At 37.2% G+C, this 20,281-nt stretch overlaps 1 protein-coding gene across 1 annotated transcript in view; it reads left to right on the top strand.

Moving 5' to 3' along the window:
* Window positions 1–20,281, top strand: part of LOC103174799 (collagen alpha-1(XXIV) chain) — a 129,472-nt gene that overhangs the window by 62,906 nt on the left and 46,285 nt on the right. Inside the window, exons 15-26 of the mRNA XM_042334983.1 lie at window positions 2,486–2,539; window positions 4,027–4,071; window positions 5,754–5,807; window positions 5,946–5,990; window positions 8,397–8,450; window positions 10,353–10,406; window positions 11,255–11,308; window positions 16,345–16,398; window positions 16,794–16,847; window positions 17,646–17,690; window positions 18,901–18,954; window positions 19,136–19,180. Coding sequence (XP_042190917.1) covers window positions 2,486–2,539; window positions 4,027–4,071; window positions 5,754–5,807; window positions 5,946–5,990; window positions 8,397–8,450; window positions 10,353–10,406; window positions 11,255–11,308; window positions 16,345–16,398; window positions 16,794–16,847; window positions 17,646–17,690; window positions 18,901–18,954; window positions 19,136–19,180 — 612 coding nt within the window. The remainder of the gene's footprint in view (window positions 1–2,485; window positions 2,540–4,026; window positions 4,072–5,753; window positions 5,808–5,945; window positions 5,991–8,396; window positions 8,451–10,352; window positions 10,407–11,254; window positions 11,309–16,344; window positions 16,399–16,793; window positions 16,848–17,645; window positions 17,691–18,900; window positions 18,955–19,135; window positions 19,181–20,281) is intronic.

Here is a 20,281-nt window from a genome sequence, read left to right as displayed (position 1 = left end):
TTCTCTTTTTATAACACAATATTTAATGCACTATGATTATTATTCTTTAATCCATTTGTTATAAAATATCAGTTCTCACTGTGTCTAAAGAGCAGATAACTTAAAAACATTGTCTTCTGATCCCAAATCCTGCTCGAGTTACTACCTCAGAAATTGAAATAATCACAATTATTTGGAGTCAAGTAAAATTAATTAAAATATAAAAGCAGTAAATACAATAATGAGCCTTTGGTCCATTTATATAGTCGCTCCAACCGACCATTTCATTTTTTGAGGGTGGTTGTAATTTCTTTACAGTCATTTTATTCTGATAGGTCTTCATTAGCATGAAAAATAACATCACTTTGCAGGACTGTGCATCTGCTAATTGTGTATGTGCAGAACCTGCTTTAGTGATGAGTGAGACTGCTTAGGATCAAGCAATATTTTCAAGTTACAGCTGGTAGCCAAATTATAGCTCTTTCAGCAAAGCCCAAAGCCTTACCAAAGGTTGATAGTCCTGCTTTTTCCAGCTTTGATACTAATTAAGTTCTGCGCCAGATAAAACCACATTTGTTGTGATGAGCCCTGGAGCCAGTAACATTAAGGAAATGAAATTTTAGGAGCTTGGAAAAATGTACGAGTTTCCAGTTTCCAGTCAAATTTCCACTTCTCCCACCCAACATTGAGCTCTTTTATACAAGATTGTAAAGAGCAAACAATTGGGGAAGTAGAGATCGAATCACTTTGAGACTGGAAAAAATGAACAAACAATGATTGTTTAGAAGGGAGGGAGAGGGCTATGTCAGACAGTGCTATCAGCCACTGGAATGTGTTTACACTTGCTGCAATCAGACAGGGAACACACATCAGGAACCAGTGGTTTATGACAGGCTCATTAACCCACAAGTGCCACAGATGTGGAGAGCTTATGAAGCTAGTATGTGTTTTGTTTACTTCTTGGGTCTGGTTTGTGGCGCATAATGTACTGTCTCGAGCTAGAATGGAATCTCACTGCAACTTGAAGTCAACAAACCTTAGAAACTCCTCCTTATAAAACTGCCTTTTGCAGTAATCTTTTCTTTGAATGTCTCCCAAAGTCATTGTCCTAACAAACGTACACTGTGTTTCTCATTGGGAAATGGGATTGCCAGGAATCAATCCCTGTTGACATAACTCATTGCATAAAAGCCAACACTCCTGAACAAATTCACTCACTACAATGTAATACTGTAGTTGCATTATCTACCTTGGGAATGATTAGAATGAATGATGCATTGTGCTTTATGCTGGAATAAGGTGAATTAAAAAGACTTGGTTTATGTTTTAATCAGTTGTCTGTTGACTATTCCAACCTAAACCTACTGGCAAACATTTTATTAAAACCAAATAGTTCTTACTTAAAAAAAATGCTTACTTTATTTTCCTAAATGAAGCTGTCGGGTGAAACTGATAAATATGTCTAGTGTCAAAGAATTTTCAATCTGTCCCGTCCAATATACTGCAGTATATAAATTCTGTGCATAACAGTCATCTGACATTTTTTGCCTATTTATAGCACACACATTTTTATCATAAGCATTGGGTTTGTCTGACTCATAAGACTACTGGGAGCAGGTTTTATCCCATAACTTACAAAGCCATCCTCATTGGATCGTACATCTGGTGCAAGTTAATGGAACTGAAATAAACCAGTGAGTGAAGAGACGTCCACAAGTTGAGTGAGTAACATCCAGATGAATAAGTGATAGTTTGGATGAGCTTTGTGCAATCACACAATCAGCACAAACAGGAGATAAAATTGGGGAGGTAAAACAGATTTGAGATTGAATTAATCTATATGACGTCCAGGACACGTAAATAACATTAGAAATATGGAAATTTCTGGACAGTGCATAGTTTCCTAATTAACTATTAAAACAATTTCTTTTACTTAAGGTGGGGCGCTCTTTTCCTTGGGCAAGATTAATTTTTTGCAAGATTAAATGCAATCTTGTTTTAGATCGTGCATCCAAGCTACCAACAAACAATACCATATAAATCCTCTGATGTTGCATTGCTTATGCCTGCTTAGCCACAAGGAGGCATCAGATGCTATGTTACCTGCATTGAACTATTCTAATTCAAACCGACCATGAGAGGAACTATAGTATATTCTAATATTGCTGTCTGGAGATAGTATTCTTCTGATTGGCAGCAAAGTACTTTATTTTACAACATATTAGCAGCTGAATGAAAATGTTAATTTTAATAACAGAATATTTTTGGGATGTCTGAAATCTCTTTCAAACTCACAAAAGTTACATGTAAAGCAGTGGCTTTTTTTTTGCATTGGCAAGTTTCGGCGAAGCCTCTGTTGAACGATTGCTTTTGGTTTAAATTAGAATGAATATTTCAGTGGTGGTGGCAGGAGATTGTGAAGGAGATATAAGTGGACTCACATGTCCTTTCTCTTATGACGCTTTTGGTGAGAATATTCATCTGAAACTCTTCCTTATTTTAATAGGGTTTTGTAGGCGATTTTGGAGCAAGAGGTCCTCCTGGTTCAGATGGCAACCCTGTGAGTTACCCGAATGCCAGTGTCTTCTGTCCATTATCAGTGCTATCAGAGCCTTCTGTCTTGAAGGGGGACTGTCTTGATTGCATGGAAGCAGCAACGTCACAGATCATTTTTATTGCAATGACATAACATGAAAGCAATGCAAAGATATTTTTACAGCATGATGTGTTTTGATGTGATTTATGTCATTGCTTTGTGTGCTTGGCAAACAATTTTTTAAAAAAGTTGACAAAGCACTTTTTCATGGAGCTGTTACTTGTAAAATGTGACATTTAACCTTTGAAATCTTATTGTTGCCTAATACAGAAAACAGCCCGATAATTTGAAATTGTCTAGGAATTGTTGTCATCGTCATTAAGTTCTCTAGAATCCAGCTTGAGTTTATTGAAATCATCTATGTCAAACAGGATTATATTACATGCAGTTTTACACGTAAAGTGCATAACATTCAAGCTGTAACTATCATGGAGTACATCACAAACCATCATACTTCACGATTGACTTACAAGGGGAGAAGATATTATTCAAGATATTCTTGTAAAAGGCCTTTAAATTCCAAGGTCTTGTAGATGTAATGCAAAATTCAAAATCATGGTATTGTTTACCCAGACTGCCCTTATTATTATAGTGTGTGAAATAGGTAATATTCTGCTTTATACTGTTGCCTTCTGTGGCAGCTTACTTTTAAATGTTTAACGCATAATGTACATGCAGCAACAGCAGGCAGAATGGCTGTGTTTGTAGCATTTCGGAAGGAGTGAATGTGCTGACAGCACGGGGAACTTGTCTATCATAATTGGCCTCAAGTCTGTCCCTAGATTGCACTGCTGTACATCTAAATCAGCCTCAGTGTGAAATGTTCCCCAAAGGTGGAATTGATTCAGAATTTATAAATCAACCTGCATTGCAAATCGGAAGCTGGATTCCAGTTATTTTTTATCTGATCTGTTATTTGAAACGTAGAACAACGCAGCATTTATTCAAGATCATTCTGAAAAAAAACTAGTAATTTCTATTGTAGTTAGTCGAATATGATTTTGGTTCTGATTAAAATCACTGTGTCAATAGATCTTTGCGAAGGGAAATGAACACAGGAATTGCGATGATGTATGATGTGCTATTAAATACAATACAGTATTATTGTATTGTATTTTATGTGCTGTTAAATACACACAAATAGAAGTGTTGTTAACATTTAATATTACTTGCATGAAGTCCAAGTTACAGACAAACTGTATAAGTTGTATAAAATCCTATTTAATCATTAATCTGCAATCGTAATTCAATACAGCTGGTAAGCACAGGAGTAATAGAGGATAAGGATACAGTGTTACGATTAATACGACTTGTACAATGAAATCCAAGTGTTTTGGTAGAAAGCTGAATTGGACTCGACTTATAAAGATACGAATTATGCAAGTTTTACTGTCGCATTTTTTTGAAGTCTAAGAAAACTTAAGTATTAATATAGAATTGTTTTATTTTAGGGGATTGTGGGTGGTGTTGGCCCTTCTGGATTTCCTGGTCTCAGAGTAAGTAGAACACATTCAGAAGTGTGGCAAATGAATACTGATTACCAATTTCAATATTCCCTGTATATTTAATATTACTACATAGTTACACTCATTATTTTATTTGATGTAACTCGTATTTTACTTGTCAATTTAGTTAAACTATGTCCAGCCCAAAATATTAGCTATCTTCTGCTCTTAAAACATTGTGTATGGGGTATATTTGGTGCATGCTTTGCAATATGTATATAGCAGACACATTACAGGATGTACTGGATGAATAACAGTACTTCATTTTGACTTTTGTATCAGCATATTTCCCAATGATTAAGTTTCAATGTGGATAAAATGAATTTTGTTTGCTATGGACTTTCGGTTGAATGGAACATTTAATAAACCATTTCTTTTTATGAATTTAACAGATCCAAACATGAGTTCTGACAGCACATTGAAATAATATAAATAAATAACATATGTTCCTGTCATAGTGAAAGGTCTGGCGTACAAGTCAAATATGGTGTTGATGTCTATTTCACAGGACTGTTTGTTTAGAGATTCATTTTATGGACTAGCAGGGTTTATATAATATGCTGTGAGCCAGAAGCTATAATATAAGTTTACCAGTGATAAACTTAGTAAACTTATGAAACAAATGTAGATATAATAGCATAACCAATTGCAGTTTAATTAGTTTATTGTAGTTTAACATTCTGGGGTATTGGCTTTGTAAATATAAACATGGCAATAAAGCCTTCAGTTGTGACAAACGTCTAAAAATATCCTGCCAATATGTTGTCCATTTCAAGTGCAGTTTTGCATTATTAAATCAAAGCTTACAAGTATTTTTCAAAAATTGGACAAGATCTTCTTATAGATTTTTGGTAACATTCAATTGAAGGGTGTTTTCTAGTCCCAGATCCAAGAACTTACAGTTGTAAGTATATCCAAGAGCTGTGTTGAAGACAAGTTCATCTCTGTGCTTCATATTGGAAACTGGCCAGTTTGCAATTAGATAGATAGATATTTTTAATTAAAAAGCATTAATGAAAGATTACCAATCTGATTTGAAATCCATAAAATTTGAAAGCCAGGTGATGTCAAAATGGCATTTGTTAACAAGAATCCTGCACCATACTATAAATTAGTGTGGTATTAAATTCATAGGCTATTCAAAGATGGGTTTCCAGGGCTTCCAGTTCAAAGCATATGATATAAGTTGACCTGTCATGTGTTCAAAGACCGCAACAATAAAATCTCCTGAGAAATTATGTCCTGGAAGTTGGGAAAGCAGGGTTCAACTCCAAACACCCCCTCACCCCGCTTCAACTTGATACTTGATTCATGTTCAGCCCTGACTTCCTCTGGATTACAACTCTCAGAAGCTTCAGTCAGGTTGTGGTTGAGGTGGGAGGAGTGAGGGAGAGGGGTTGGCCTATTCCTGTGTTGCAACATGGGGATCTTTCCAGTAGGTAGACCAAAATGCATTAACGCATACTGGGCTCAACCTCTCTGTTGTATTTCACCCAATTGGCTAACCTGGTGTTTGCAGTCGTTTATGAATGGGATGGATTCATTCTTCACCTGATGTCAATACATGTGCACTTTCCAACAGAGGTTGCTGGATAATAATCAAGAGCAAGAACAAAGGATGAAATGTTTGCACCCTATCCTTTGTAAGAATGTTTAATTCCTTTTTTTTATAGGGTAATTTGGGTCCTGTGGGATTGCGTGGACTCCAAGGAATTTCAGGACCTCAGGTATCTGTTTTTGTCCTCTAAGGCACTGATTTTCTATTTGCTGAATTTCTACAATTATCCTATTGTGACATGTGATTCATATCTTCCAGATGTAACAAAACCTCTCCTCTGCTTTCAATGTTTTTTTCTCCCCCACAGGGCTTGGTGGGAAATGTCGGGCAACCTGGATTGAAAGGTGATAAGGTGATCTAAATATTTCTGTTATTGTAATCTTTAAACACTATGGTGTAAACACGCAATTCTCTAGATTTCCATATTGTGTTGAACACACAATAGCCTGACTTTAATTTAAAAGGCTGTAGTTGTGGAAGGTTTTCTTCTGTTCAGAGTCTTTTGAAGTCAAAGAAAACTGCAGGGGGGTGGGGGGAAGAAAGCATATGTGAAATCCGTTTTTGCAGAAAGTTTTAATCACTGGTTATAAATTCACACAAATCAATATCACATTCAGCCTTTGTTGTAAATGTGAGCAGTGCCCTGCGATTTGTGCCCCTTGTTGTAATGATTACTGCAATGAACAAAACTATTATTTAATTTCAGAAAATAAAACGTTAAACCTAAAATACTAACATATTGTATTTGGTGAGTAGATAGCACCATCAAACGATGATAACATTTGGAGATCTTATTTTAAACAAAAGCACAACAATAAATTGCATTTATATAGCACCTTTCATGTCAGGAGGATGTCCCAAGGTGCTAGTTAGCCGGGTATTTGCACTCGAGAGGGGGCGTTAGATTCGGGAGGGTGTGGGGGTAGTGGGATGGAGATGACCGAAGGTTCAGTCAAAAAGGTAAGCCTTGAGACGGATCTTGAAGGAGGTGAAGGAAGGGGCGAGGCGAAGGAACTCCGGAATGGAATTCCAGAAAATGGGGACAGATCAGCTGAAAGCTGGTCCACTGATGGTAGGGCAGCACGGGTGGGGGGGACGTGAAGAAGGCTTGTAGTTGGCATAGTCAAGCCTGGAAGTGAGGAAAACAAAACAAAGATCAGAATCCTATAGATTCTATGGAACATATTGTTTTGTGCGAATTTAAAGTTTGCAGTATATTTTTAAGATGAAATATTTAGCTAAGTTTCTTTATGATATCATTTTAAACGTTGCTTTGATTTGAGAAAATATAAAGCAATTGTATTTAAATTCAATCTCTGCTTGTGTAATTTTTCCGTATGGCTGAACGGAGATAAAATAAACCTCACAGGCTGTGGGAACTAGTAAAAGTGCTCTCTGCACATGTAGACTTCATCAATTTCAAAGAAAAGAATTTTAAAATTTCCTGATGCTGCATATATATTTAATATGTTTTACTGGGTTAAGTGTGTCTAATGATCAAGGGAAAAACTGTCCACATAGAATCAATTTCATGTGGTGATGAAAGCATTTGTTGCTGTGGTTTCTATAATGTTGGGAGGTGCTTCCATGTAGGTAGGCAAATTTGGAAGGCAAATTGAAGCATTCCTCTGCCATCTGCTGAGCATGAGTTTGCATAGGTCTGGGATTAAGTGATAAACGGGAGAAAACAGGCCGACTCTGTAGATCAGAAAGGAGGGGCAACATCAATCATAAGAGTGTTCAACTGATTTCTTTGTTATATTCTAATCAACCATTGATTACTCGTCATTTAATAAATTCTTCATTGTTAATTCACGAGAACAGAATAAAACCAAGCTGAAAACCAATAAGAAATAAGAAATTAATGATACTTTTTAACATTTTATTAGCTGATATTGATGATGTATCCTTTTACGGGATAGGACAGTGTTTGTTGGTTTGTCTACACTGGTACAGATAGTGAAACAACACTGTTTTACATATTCTATGTACCATATCCATATTGTTTTTCTCGTCTTATGGGAGTAATACATCACTTGTACAGAAACTGTACACTGTTTAAACATCTGCTTATCTGAGAAAAAAAGCTAAATTAATTCCAGCTAATTCATTTAATGCTTTTGAATGTCAACCTCTCTTCATTGATGGGAATACATCTGCAAGCTTTAACACTGAAATGGAAAAGAAGCATATGGCACCAGATGTGAATCTATGCCAATTGTTCGCTAGTATACGCTGCTGTTCAAGCACGAGTTAGTGGCAGTTACTGATTCTAAATAAATGAGGATGATCCCAGTGTTAGAGAAATGAACTATTAGGAAATGAGCTATCAACAGGTAATGATTGGAATGAAAAATGTACCATAAGCTTTACTGTATTTTCAAAATGGTGGTGCAGAAGTATTTCCACAATCATTAAAGGCTTTCAACTACAGTACTTGCGTGATTTGGGGACTTTAGGTTGTATTGCTTCACTCAGTCCTCTTGGACCACAAAATCTAATGTGAAGCATTACCCTTATTGTTGCAGAGAAATCCTCAGGAGCAACACTTCAGTTGCAAAGATAATAACAGTGATTAATATGTGAAACATTCATTTTCCATTTGCCTTTGGGTAACTATCAAAGCTAATCAACTTGTGCAAATTATTTAACACAGGTGTTTTCTTACATGAAATGTGAAGCTTAAACAATGCTGTTTTGTTCATGTGAAAATTGGCTGTGATCATTGTGTATCTATATATGGCAATGTGATGTCTAGGGTGAGCATGGTCTAGTGGGAGCATCTGGAGAAAGAGGATATCCAGGAGACCGGGTAAGATTTAAAGTCCATTTGAAGTGGGTGTTTGGTTTTAAATGTATTGCATGACAAAAAACAGTATAAATAAATTGACCGAACTAACCCTTAAGAAAGTATCTGTGGAAAAGGTCACAGATTATTTGAGCAATCTGGCTGTCCTGTCCATCAAATGCGAAACCAAATAGAAGAACCTGAATTTTTGTAGCTCCTTTTGATGTTGAAACATCTCAAAACATTTTGCAGGTAATTACTAAAGTATAGTGACTGTAAATGCAGGCAAATGTGACAGCCATTTATGCCAGTAAGGTTCTACAGAGGCTCAGGAAGTGAATGATCAATTCATTTGAAGATAACTGGTCATCTTAACACTGTTGCACCCTGATTCTGGGTAAAAGCCTGATATCTGGAGCTAATAGTCTAGGCTGACACTGATGTTATAGGAGAGAAAGTTTCTGAGCCTTGATAAATCATCAAGAAAACTACTGTTCTTGGAGTAGTTCCGTCCTGTCATTCATGCTATATGGAAACTACTGCTAGTGTGATTGCACTGCTGTGAGTGCACTACCAAAGATGCCAAGTTTGCTTGCATTACTAAGCTGAGAGGGATTGGCAGAGAAAATCCAAGAGTTGTAAATCCTACTCATGTTATCAGCTCCCATATTATTCTCATTTTATTGAGGCATGAACATGGCCAGCCAAAGTAGAAAATGCTTGTCTAGTTAACCCAATTAAGTCACTTAAACAGCAACATTTATTTACAGCTGAAATGTAACTGACAGTATTACATCTTTAGGCAGGAGTCTGAAATATTGTGGCAAGCAATTTTATAAAATAAGTAGTTGAATAGCATTCAAATATCAGTAAAAAATCATCTAGTTTCCAGCCATTATGAGCGATCTGTATCACATCAGGATCAAACCCACCTCTTTAAATATCAGGTCAAGAAGAATATCTTGAAATATTGGGGTCATTTCTATTTCTTATGCATCAGGAACAATGCAAACATACATTTGGGGCAGCACAATCCTTCAAAGCTCTAGGAATGACACAATCTTGGCATGGTTCCATTGGCTACTAACTTTGACTACTGAGCTCCTGCATCAAAATCTGCTACTTAAATAAGGTTGTGGAAGGTGACTGCTTCTTGTGGAGTCATATCCCAATTTGAGTCAGTGCCCATTGCGGAGTAGAGGAGAAAACAACATTAGTGTCAATTTCTGTCTCAGAACATCTGTCCGACAGAATTCTTTGAACATAAGAGGCTCTTTATACATCTGGGGCAGTGGGCTTTCAAAGAAAGGAATGGGGAACACAGTCACTTTATATAGACTTGTTTCACATCAGCAATTGCTTTAATGCCAGACCAACACAATCTCTTTAAACATCAAGGAAAATAATCCAACTTCTTTCTGCACAGACAAACACAATTATTAATAGTAACCACGCTACACAACACAATCACTAAACATCAGAGAGAACATAGGCTTGTTACATGCCCAGGCTAATAGCAATTTATTTTCACATAAAAGAGTGAGCAAATCCCCGTATACATGCTCACCAACCCATACAATTCAACCTCTGTATTTCTTTTATTCTGCTTTATATTTAAAGCCAAGCATATTAAGAAGTTACGGCATATGACATATTTATTGTCTTTATTTGTGTCTGCAATAATTATTCAACCTCATGTGTGTATAGTGAGTTAATGCAAGTTGCTACTGTCTATTTTAATTTGTTTAAATTTAAAATAGCTCCATTACTTTTAATAACATTTTGCATTAGGATAATAATGTATAATTCAAAGACTCCCAAACTCAGTTGTTATTGCCTGTAATGGTAGACTACGGTTGTTTGCATTAATAGCCTTCTATAATTTGTATTTGCTTATTCCAAATGTATTCTTGTTCACTTTTTAAGGGCACAATTGGTTTACCGGGGCCACCAGGAGTTAAAGGAAAACAAGGACCACTGGTATGTTAAATGTTCCATCAGCTTGTTTCATTCATTGTTTTTGTCATGATGAATATACTCCAATTGACATTTAGATAAGTTACTGTGGCAAATTGCTTGCATTCACTTAAGAATGGATTCAATTCAAATGCCAGATCAACATAATCTATTTAAATATCAGGGGAAACAATACAAGTTCTGTTTTCAAATGCAATTACTAAAATGTACCAATCATTTTTACAGTGGTCCAGGGACTACTATAATGGGAGAGTGTGTGAGATTTTTATCTCATACTTTCATTATTTTTACAAACTTCACAAGTTGAGCTGACTATCACAGTTAGCCTTTGATTTATATTTGCGAAGTATGAATGGTATTTAGCATCACATTTATTGCAGAATTATAATTATTGTGGTTTTAACTACTCAGGAGGTTTATGTTTTGCAAAAGTATTTCAAACTGATTAGATATGTTGACCATGCTTGTAGTTTGAATTTAAATATACAGTGTATTTTCAATAATCAAATGAACCCACAGAACTTCTAAGACTAGCTTTTAATGGTAAATAAATGCAATATATTGGGATGTATCAGATGGTGATTTCAAATAAAATTCTTTAATGAATGAATGAACCCATGTAGGGACTTATTCTAAGAACCAAAACTGTGTCACAATGTTTCACAGATTCTCTCCTTTGAACATATTTCAAATACGAGCTCATATTATGTGAGTAAACTTGACATATATCTAGATTTCTGAATGAAGAAATCCCTTTTAAAATCACCATATTTCACTGCATTAGAGATGTAAGTTCTGTATCAGATCACTAAACGTAGACTGATTCCTATGGCATTTCTCTTTGACCTTAGGGTAAAGTTGGTGATTCTGGGCCGCAGGGTTTGACAGGTTCTGCTGGACCAGAGGTAAGGACTTCAGAGCAATGAATCGTCATTGTTTTCTCTTGTTTTAGTTTGTAACAGAGAAGGTTTTCAAGAGAACTGAACAGGTTGACCAAAATGTAAGCTCTGACCCTTTGGTAATCGCAAAGATATTCAACCAAAATCAATGTCAGAAAGCTTGCATCAGTTCGGGTTGGAGAGGTAGACACGACCACCATTGTCACCTCTTCCGACATAGGAGATAAAAAAGAGAGAAAATGATAAGCAAAGTGAATCTACCGCAGGTGATGTAAGATTAAAGTTGCCAAGTGGGTGCATCCTCATTGTGAATAAGCCCTCCACTTTATCCAGTCAATCAATGAAGTTAAATTACTTTTTACTTTCTTTCCATCCACATCGGTTCCAGTAGTCAGCTCAGATTTAGTGACAGGCGATGGAGCAAGTACACAAGGTTCAAACTTTATGTGAAACAGAAGGCTATTTAAACTCTTCTCATTTTAACAATTTTATTGTCAAAAAATATAGTAATTTTTAAACTAAAAAAAAAAGAAATACAGAATCAGATTTTATATTGTATTGCTGCATGTGAGCGAAAAAGAATTCAGTTGATGAGCAAAATTCCACTTTTAATTGTTAATATGACAATACATACTTACAGTCCTGTACATCTTCACAGTTGGCTTCAATTTTTGGGGGAGGGTGGGAGGATGGGGTCAGCTGTGTGTCTGACACATGCAGAAACCCATCACCCATGCTGAAGGGAATCCAAACCAAACTGAGAATTCAATGTATCCCACCTACACATGGAAATTTCAGAGATAAACTGTTGGACTGCAATGCACACTCTCTCCCTGGAGTGACGCATCCTGGTTACCTAATTCCAGAAAGTATTTAGGACAGGTTGGCAAGAGCCAAGGCTTAGGGACCCCAGAGTATGTGCTGTCTAACCTGCTAAAATTGCACATCGTGCCATTGATAGCAATGTCTGTCAACCTTTCCTGCTGCTTGTACAGCTAGGACCAACCTTACTTTCTAACCCTTAGGGCTTTGTCTTGCGGGTTTATCAGGAGTTGAGTGGGAGGATTCCCTGTCCCCAGTGACTGGTCTGCTCTTCCAGGTCCTGCCAATGAGCTGGGCTGACTGAGCTGTAATCAGCAGTATAGAGTAAGCAAAACCCTGGAGTACAGCAACCTTCCTGGTTGGCTGGATTACATAACCTATCACAATTTCAGTATTAACCTGCAAAGGAAAGTGAGAACCTGTAGGATTCAGTCGCAAAATACTTTTGAATATGTTTGCAAAAAAAAGTCCACAACATATGGGATGCAAATAAGATTAACAAGGCCAAAGTATTCATTTTGGCTTTCAGCTGAAGGAAACAAAATTAAAAATATCTCTTTTAAGAAATCTTATTCCATTGCCAAGAGATTGTACTGGGTTTCCTGCTGAACGTCAGTTTGCCTTGTTTTTATTCTACTGGAGATTCTTTATCTTCTTTGTATCCCAGATTTATATATAAGGAAAATTCCACACTACATAGCTGAAATAATGAATTTAACTGCAGTTACTATTTGCTCATTCAGATCTTCACAGAGTGTGCATTATTGCAGGTGTTACCTGTGATTTTCCTGGATGGTATTGAAGGCAAATACATCAATATTTTTAGGTTTCTGGCACGGGACTGGTGTCTTAAGGAAAGATTTGGTAGGAATTATGCCCCAGTAGATGTTTTTGTTATTGGCTTTGTTTATGTAGGTTGAAAGAACTAAACATGGGCCATGGCTGAAAATCTGCACTGAAGAAATGTCAGGGAAGAAATTTTCACAAATAAGTGAGCTCTGCCAGTGAGCAACAAAAAGCCTAAACATATAGACTTCCAGAAACCCAGAGTTGGGATTTAATCCCACAGGACTTTGTAGACTTTATCCTGATTTAAAGTTTCCACTTTGAAAAAGAATACATGGAGTCTGTGATTCTTCTAGTGATTGTACCGTTGCTATTGGCCCACATTCACTATGTTTTACAATATCTGCTTTCAGCAGCTTCTTGCTTCAACTATTGGTATTGTTATGAGGACATTTGACTTTCCAAATGCTCAAATTTCCAGTTCACTTTACCACACACTCAATGTACATGTGATTGCTATCAGTGAAGCAGTGTTGTTCTCCCGTTTACCCTGAATATTTATCAAGGAAGCAGTTTAAATACTGGGATCTATTTACATTTTTTACACATTGAATAAGAAATACCTGGATGTGTTGGAGCTGGATATGCTCAACACGATTCTCAATGTTGACATTGCATTGGACTTCTGGTTAGAGGGATCCTGGCTTGCATTGGCTAGCAAGGGGTCACTATCCTCCTAACTGGCAGTCAAGCATGAAAGTTGGCTTCACAGACTTTGACGCAAAGATTGGTCCAAGGGGAAGAATCTGCCTCAAGCACATCTGGGGAAATGGTATTTGATATTCTAGGAGTTTCTAAATTTATACCGCATGTTAGATCCCAATGGTTGTATGACTTTGAACGAGGGGCTAGTTGTAAAATCACTTTGCTGAAAATAGAGAAGGCACTTGGAGATTTATGTGCTCTTTCCATATATTATAATTCAAATTCAAACTGGCTACACCACTTATTTACTTACAGCTGTGGGATATTAAAGTTGATATCCTCCTAAGTCGACTCTGAAGCAGTGAGAATTTCTCAAGGTGCATCCAATTAAGGCCCATAGAACTTTTACTCACAAGTGAGTCTAACATTTTAGTCTCCCATTGATAACTGCCTAATATTCCAAGCAATGAATAATAGAACCCATTTTGTCAACGTGTATTCACATGCCCCCATGTGGCTGTTGTGGTCTACTGCAGACTGATTCGCTTGGGAACCATTTTAGCGTATTTTGCTTGAACTTTGCTGAAAGCTTTCGTTTTATTAAAATGCGCAGTGTGACATCTGAAATGGGTTAAATCATTTTTTTTCTACAATTTCATGGTATGGTTATTGTAGTGCAAATCATTGTGTAAGGTTCCATGGAACAATAATCCATTTATACCAGGGGGAAGAAATTCTAGCAACCAAGGGATTAAAGAGTGAAAGGAATTGTACTTTTTTTATTGCTGGTTCAGTAGCATACATAATTTGCTTGGGTAGCACTAAGTGCCCCAAAAATCCAACAAATGGTAAGATTGGTAGCCAATTACTCTGTTTGGCATGCTAGAGATCTGCTGACAAACAGACAAACAGTTAGCAAGGCAGCCTGACTTAACAGCCATGAAAGGGGGAAGGGTTTTGAAAGGTTGAAACACAGATCTATCCCTGAAATTTGGGAAGTTGGCATTTATTAGAGAATGTGTTATGTTCTGTAACTTTCACGCTCCCAGGCTCCCTTATGCTACAAGGCTTTCCTCAGGCATAGCAATGTCCTGTACTACAAAACACCTCCATCCCCTGTCAATTATTGCTAAGTTTGGAAAACTTTACAAACAGTTAGATAGGGTATTTAGGATTTATTGCATAAATAGGTACACAACCAAATACTCCCTACTGCATGGCACAATTCGTTTTTAGAAAAGATAGGTAAACTACATTATGAAGTCATAGATTCGAAGAAAGTACAGCCAAGAAACAGACTATTCAGAGCATCCTGTCCAGCTGGTGCTGATACTGCACATGAGTAGATATGAAGACTTGAAGAATATTCGACACAGTGTTTAATTGAAAAGTGCCATGCCTCATGGTGAAAGCAATGTGTAGTGTATTTAAATACAATGTTCATTGTCAGTTTAGCCAAACTATTACAGCAACAAAGAATGTTTATCGCTAACCATTTATTTATGCATCGCCCGTCTCTGCCAATACCTCTCCCCAAAAGTCGCTGAAACCCTGGTCCATGCCTTTGTCACCTCTCGGCTGGACTACTCTAACGCCCTCCTCACCGGTCTCCCCTCCACTACCATCCATAAAATCCAAATCATTCAAAACTCTGCCGCCCGCATTCTCACCCGCACGAAACTCCCCTCCCCGATCACCCCAGTCCTTGCCAGACTGCATTGGCTGCCTATCCCAGAGAGGGTCAACTTCAAGATCCTCACCCTTGTGTTCAAGTCCCTCCACTCCTCTTTACCCCACGACCTCTCTGACCTCTTCTCTCCTCAAAACAGTGCCTGTTGCCTTCGTTCCTCTGAGTCTGGCCTCTTCCTCGTCCCCCGAGTCCTCCACTCCACCCTCGGTGCCCGTGCCTTCAGCCACTATGCCCTGAGGCTCTGGAATTCCCTTCCTCACTCGCCCCCTCTCTTCCTATTTTCAGGTCTCTGCTGAAGACCTTACTTTTCGACTGCGCCTTTCGTCACCTTCTTACCCCTCCCGCTGGCTCGGTCCCGGGATCTGTTACTGTAAAGCGCTCTGAGACGCCGTGGAGGGCGCTATATAAATCCAAGTTGTTGTTGTTATTATAACCAGTTATAAGTCCATAACTAATCACAAGGGAAAATTTACATTGACCTATTCATAAGGTAATAAAAAGACTTCCTGTTCTATCTATTAATACTTTAGAGAATTGCTTCCTATTTTGTATACTATATTCCACATGCAAATTTACGATTTGTTTATATTAATGATTCCAAACAAAAGAGTTAGAATTTAAATGCTTCTAGATTTTTTCACAAATAGTTTCTCAACATTTAAACACTTCAACAACTTTTTCCTATCCATTCCCTTTTCACTTCACTATTTGAATCCAGTGTGACAGCTACATTAAGATGACACTCCAATTTGTACATGAAGATAAGCCAGTTAAAATAATACCCTGAAGTTGCCTTTGAAAATGTTCAGGGCGTATGTTCTGTCTTTGTGCTGCTCATATCTTTGCAGTGTAAACACAACTATAATCATGCTTGAAGTCAGAATGGTCAAATTAAGTGAAGTGAAGACTCTTAAGTTAAGGACTGCTTGCCTGAAAGGATGAATTCATTCAGAACACAAACATGAACAATGTACTTATTAATACTGATGTTAACAGATTATTACGACATAAAAGTTTAATTTTTTTTGTGTCTTTATAGGGTTTCCCAGGAGACATTGGCTTGCCTGGTCCAAATGGCCCAGAAGGCCCAAAGGTAAGTTGATGTTGAAAGAGATTTAAATCCATTTTTATTTGTGAACCCATAACATTCAGCACCGGTCTCTGTAGTTTCTCGTGTCATGGGACCATAAATAGATCTGATCTGCACTGATGTAAATCATAGTGTTTTATACTCTGTAATGGGCCATTTTTCACAGTTCACGCACCATTGCAGCACGTAGCTCGTAAAGAGTCTTTGATGCAGACCGAGTATATTTAAAACGATTTCTCCTCCTTTTTGGTACGTGTTATTAATAACTCTTATGTTAAACTTTTATTTTGTTCCAGGACTATGCGATGTGCAGCATATAAGTGGATGCGTTCTGATTTCATTATTGTTTTTGATTCATGATTTCTTTTATTTTAAATTCACCCTTTGTTTGTGTTCAGGGAATTTTTGGTGAAAGAGGCCCACCGGGGCCACTTGGTTCAAGAGGACCACAGGTAGGAGAGAAACCTACAGCGAAGGATTCTCAGAAATGTGTAGTTCTTGTCTTTCAGGCAATATATGACATTGGGAATTTCTTAATTCTATTCAGCAGAATTTGACTTTAACTTTATGATCATCTGCGACTAGACCGAAGAATGTATGTCAAGTGTACAAATATCAGTTAGAAATAATGCTAGTGAGCGCTTCATTGTGTTGTTAAAAGAAATCAATTACATTCCTGGAATAAATGAGCCATTCATCTATTCATTCCACTTTAGCAATTGCAGTTCGAATCAAAGACTGCAATATTTCTTGCAACTTTTGGCTCAATAATTGTTATAAATGTGGTTGCATCTTCTGCTTTTTGCAGATGTATGATCTTAGAAGACAGGCACAGATGAACGAAGCCCTTTGCTTTCATTTGATCTCATCCGTCCAGAATACCCAAACTATAATCTTCCTATTACAACAGCAAGCTTTTTCTTAAATGAGTCCAGAATCCTGACTTCAACCACCCATCCAAGTAATCAATTATAGCTGCTGACCATTCCATGAGTAAAAGTACTATTAGACTCTCGTCTCCAAAGGCCATCTTTATTCATTCACCAAACACTTTGGGCTAAGTTGCCCTGGAGGGTTCCTTTTCCACGGAAACCATCAGGCATGCTGACCCTGCCATATGACCACTGTGTAGAATTCTCCCAGAACAACACATAAATGCTGTAACATTTAGTAACAGCCAGAATTATAGGCAGTAGGCAGTCATTCCCTACAATCTTGAACATGCTTGTAATACTATCTTTGTTGAACAGGGCAGTGAAGGGCACTTGGGACCTCTTGGAGGTCGAGGGCTAGTGGTAAGTTTTGACCTTCTATTAATCTAAAAATGTTAATTGCAATACTTCTCATTTAATGCTAATAATCCTACATCATAAGGTGTTATCTACAATTGACATCAACAACAACACAGCAACTTGCGTTTATATAGCGCCTGATCTGAGATAGCATTTCGAAGTGCTTGATCAGCGCTCTATAATACTGCTGTACCCATGAAGTGGAATCAGGTATATTATTATTTTTCCAAGTACTCCTTACATATTTACCACTGTGTGTTTGAGCAACTCTGTGCAGGTATTCTCACATTTAACATGTGAGAGATTCTTTGTTTCAAGTGAGAGATTCTTTGTTTCAAGTGAGAGATTCTTTGTTTCAAGTGAGAGATTCTTTGCTACATGTGAGACATTCTTCTCTTTGACCGTGCCTTCAGCTCCCCTCTCGACTCTCTTCCCCCTCCTCGCTCCCTCCCTTCCCTCCCCTCACCCTGACCATTTCCCCCCAATGCTCGGGTCATGACCCAACTGTGCAGCGCCTTGGGACGTCCTCCTGACGTGAAAGGCGCTTTATAAATGGAATCTTGTTGTTGTTGTTGTTGTTGTTTGTTGCCATTATGAGCATATTGGGACTTGCTACGGAAAGAATACCCGATAATCCAAAAAATATTTATCTTTTATTAAATTGTGTTTTCATAAATGGTGCCAACAATTTTGCTGCAACACGCATGTTGTAACTGTCATAACAGGCTAGAGTAAAGAGTCGTGTGTTTCATAAAAAAATATCTTATTACATTTTATTGACAGTTTGGCTAAATTGCTTGTTGTACCTGTTTTACATAACGGACAGATTGGCACCTTGTCTATTTCTTAGGGAGATTTAGTACTAGTGTGAAACTGAATTGTGTTTTGAATGAACTCCCATGATTTTATTTAATACTGTCATAAAGTTAGGATCAAAAATCCCACTATTGAAAGGCAGATTCTTCAGCTTCATTGTAGTACTTTTCCTAGTATATTGCAATTGACGAACAAGCCTGGTACAGATTTTCCTGTGGTGGTGATAGGTTCAATGACTAGAGTACAAGTTTAATATATGAATTTTTTAAAGTTAAACCTTCTGTTGCACAGTGACAAAGCAATATTTCCCCTAATAATTATATATAAAAAAATATGTGTACAGTTATGTGTTTATTGAAAATGTTTTGCTTTCTTGTCTGTGAACATTTTGTTTCAGGGAAGACAAGGCAGAAAAGGATATCCTGGTCTGCCTGGACCTGAAGGCATTAAGGTGGTAACAAATCACTTCTTTCAGAACAATAGAATGATTATCTGCAAAGTATTGTCTGATAACATTAGCTTTACATTTGTGATCTAACCAATGCTAGTCTACTAATGGGAAATATAAATGTGTGTGATTTCCAAATCCTCAAATGGGCTAGTAACAATACTTTGTTATTCTGATAAAACAGGGAGAACGAGGGGACACGGGGATTATTGGCAAGAATGGCGAGCCGGTAGGTTATTCATTATTTTAAAAATCCACTTTGTATGAGTTTCCGTGTGAATATTGACGATGCTTGTGACTATAAATCAACCAAAGCAATTTGGGTCAGGTTTACAGTTGAAATACTGCATATTCAGTGTAACTTGTTTTGAGCACAATTTTTTTTAATGCAACAAAAGTGAGCACCCCTAACTTGCCCAAACTACAAAGTTTAGGGACTTGGATAATGTGAATCACTGCCACCTTAATATTATAAATATTTTATGAGCGAAATGTTATCAGCTGAATTTCTTTACCTTGAAGTTTTAGTTGGTTGAGAAAAGAAACCACACAATCTATGGCATTTACAATTTTTAAAAAATGGTAAGAATTTTCTATGTATCTATGCCATAGTTTATTTTATTTTAAATACAATAGAACACATTTTATATTTATATAGCGTCTTTCACGGCGGGAGGACATCTCAAAGCGCTTAACAGTGCTGCAGGTGATCTGAGCCAAGGAGTGGGGAATAGAAAATAGAAGGGAAAGATGAGAGCAAACTTAGAGGTGCATTTTGAGATGTGCCTTACTGCTATAATTGAGGAGTAAACTAGAACAGTGGAGAAACTTGTAGCATGTAACTGATTTATATTTCCTGCTCCACATCACACACAGGCTATTGCACATCTGGCAGCTAATTCAGAATGTTGCACATGCACAGAACACCAAACAAGTGTTAATTTTGTTTGAATGTTATAAAGGGCCTTTAAATGTTGTCGATGAACTCTTTAGTCACATTTTAAAAAAAAGTCTATTTAAAAGGAAGAGAACTTTATTGAGAACATTTGTTGAACCATGGGTGGTGAGCACAGTGTTTATACTGCAGCACCTGATTGCATTGACCTGAAACCACCTCCTCCGAATACAATGCTTTCCACATTTATAATATAAAGGTTACAGTGCTCAATCCTGATTTATATTGCTCATTTTTGCAGCAAAATGCCAGCAAACACCGTATAAAAACTTCGTAACGTATCAAAAATGTAATGATTGTATGGTACAATGGGCTGGTTACCTGTTGCATTTAAATATCTGAGGAAGAAACTAGTTTCAACAGAATTATCGTTGC

Source organism: Callorhinchus milii, unplaced genomic scaffold (assembly GCF_018977255.1).
Source record: "Callorhinchus milii isolate IMCB2004 unplaced genomic scaffold, IMCB_Cmil_1.0 Scaffold5, whole genome shotgun sequence".
Taxonomy (NCBI): Eukaryota; Metazoa; Chordata; class Chondrichthyes; order Chimaeriformes; family Callorhinchidae; genus Callorhinchus; species Callorhinchus milii.
The sequence above is the reverse complement of the archived record's forward strand: the minus strand, read 5'-3'. Positions and strand labels throughout refer to the sequence as shown.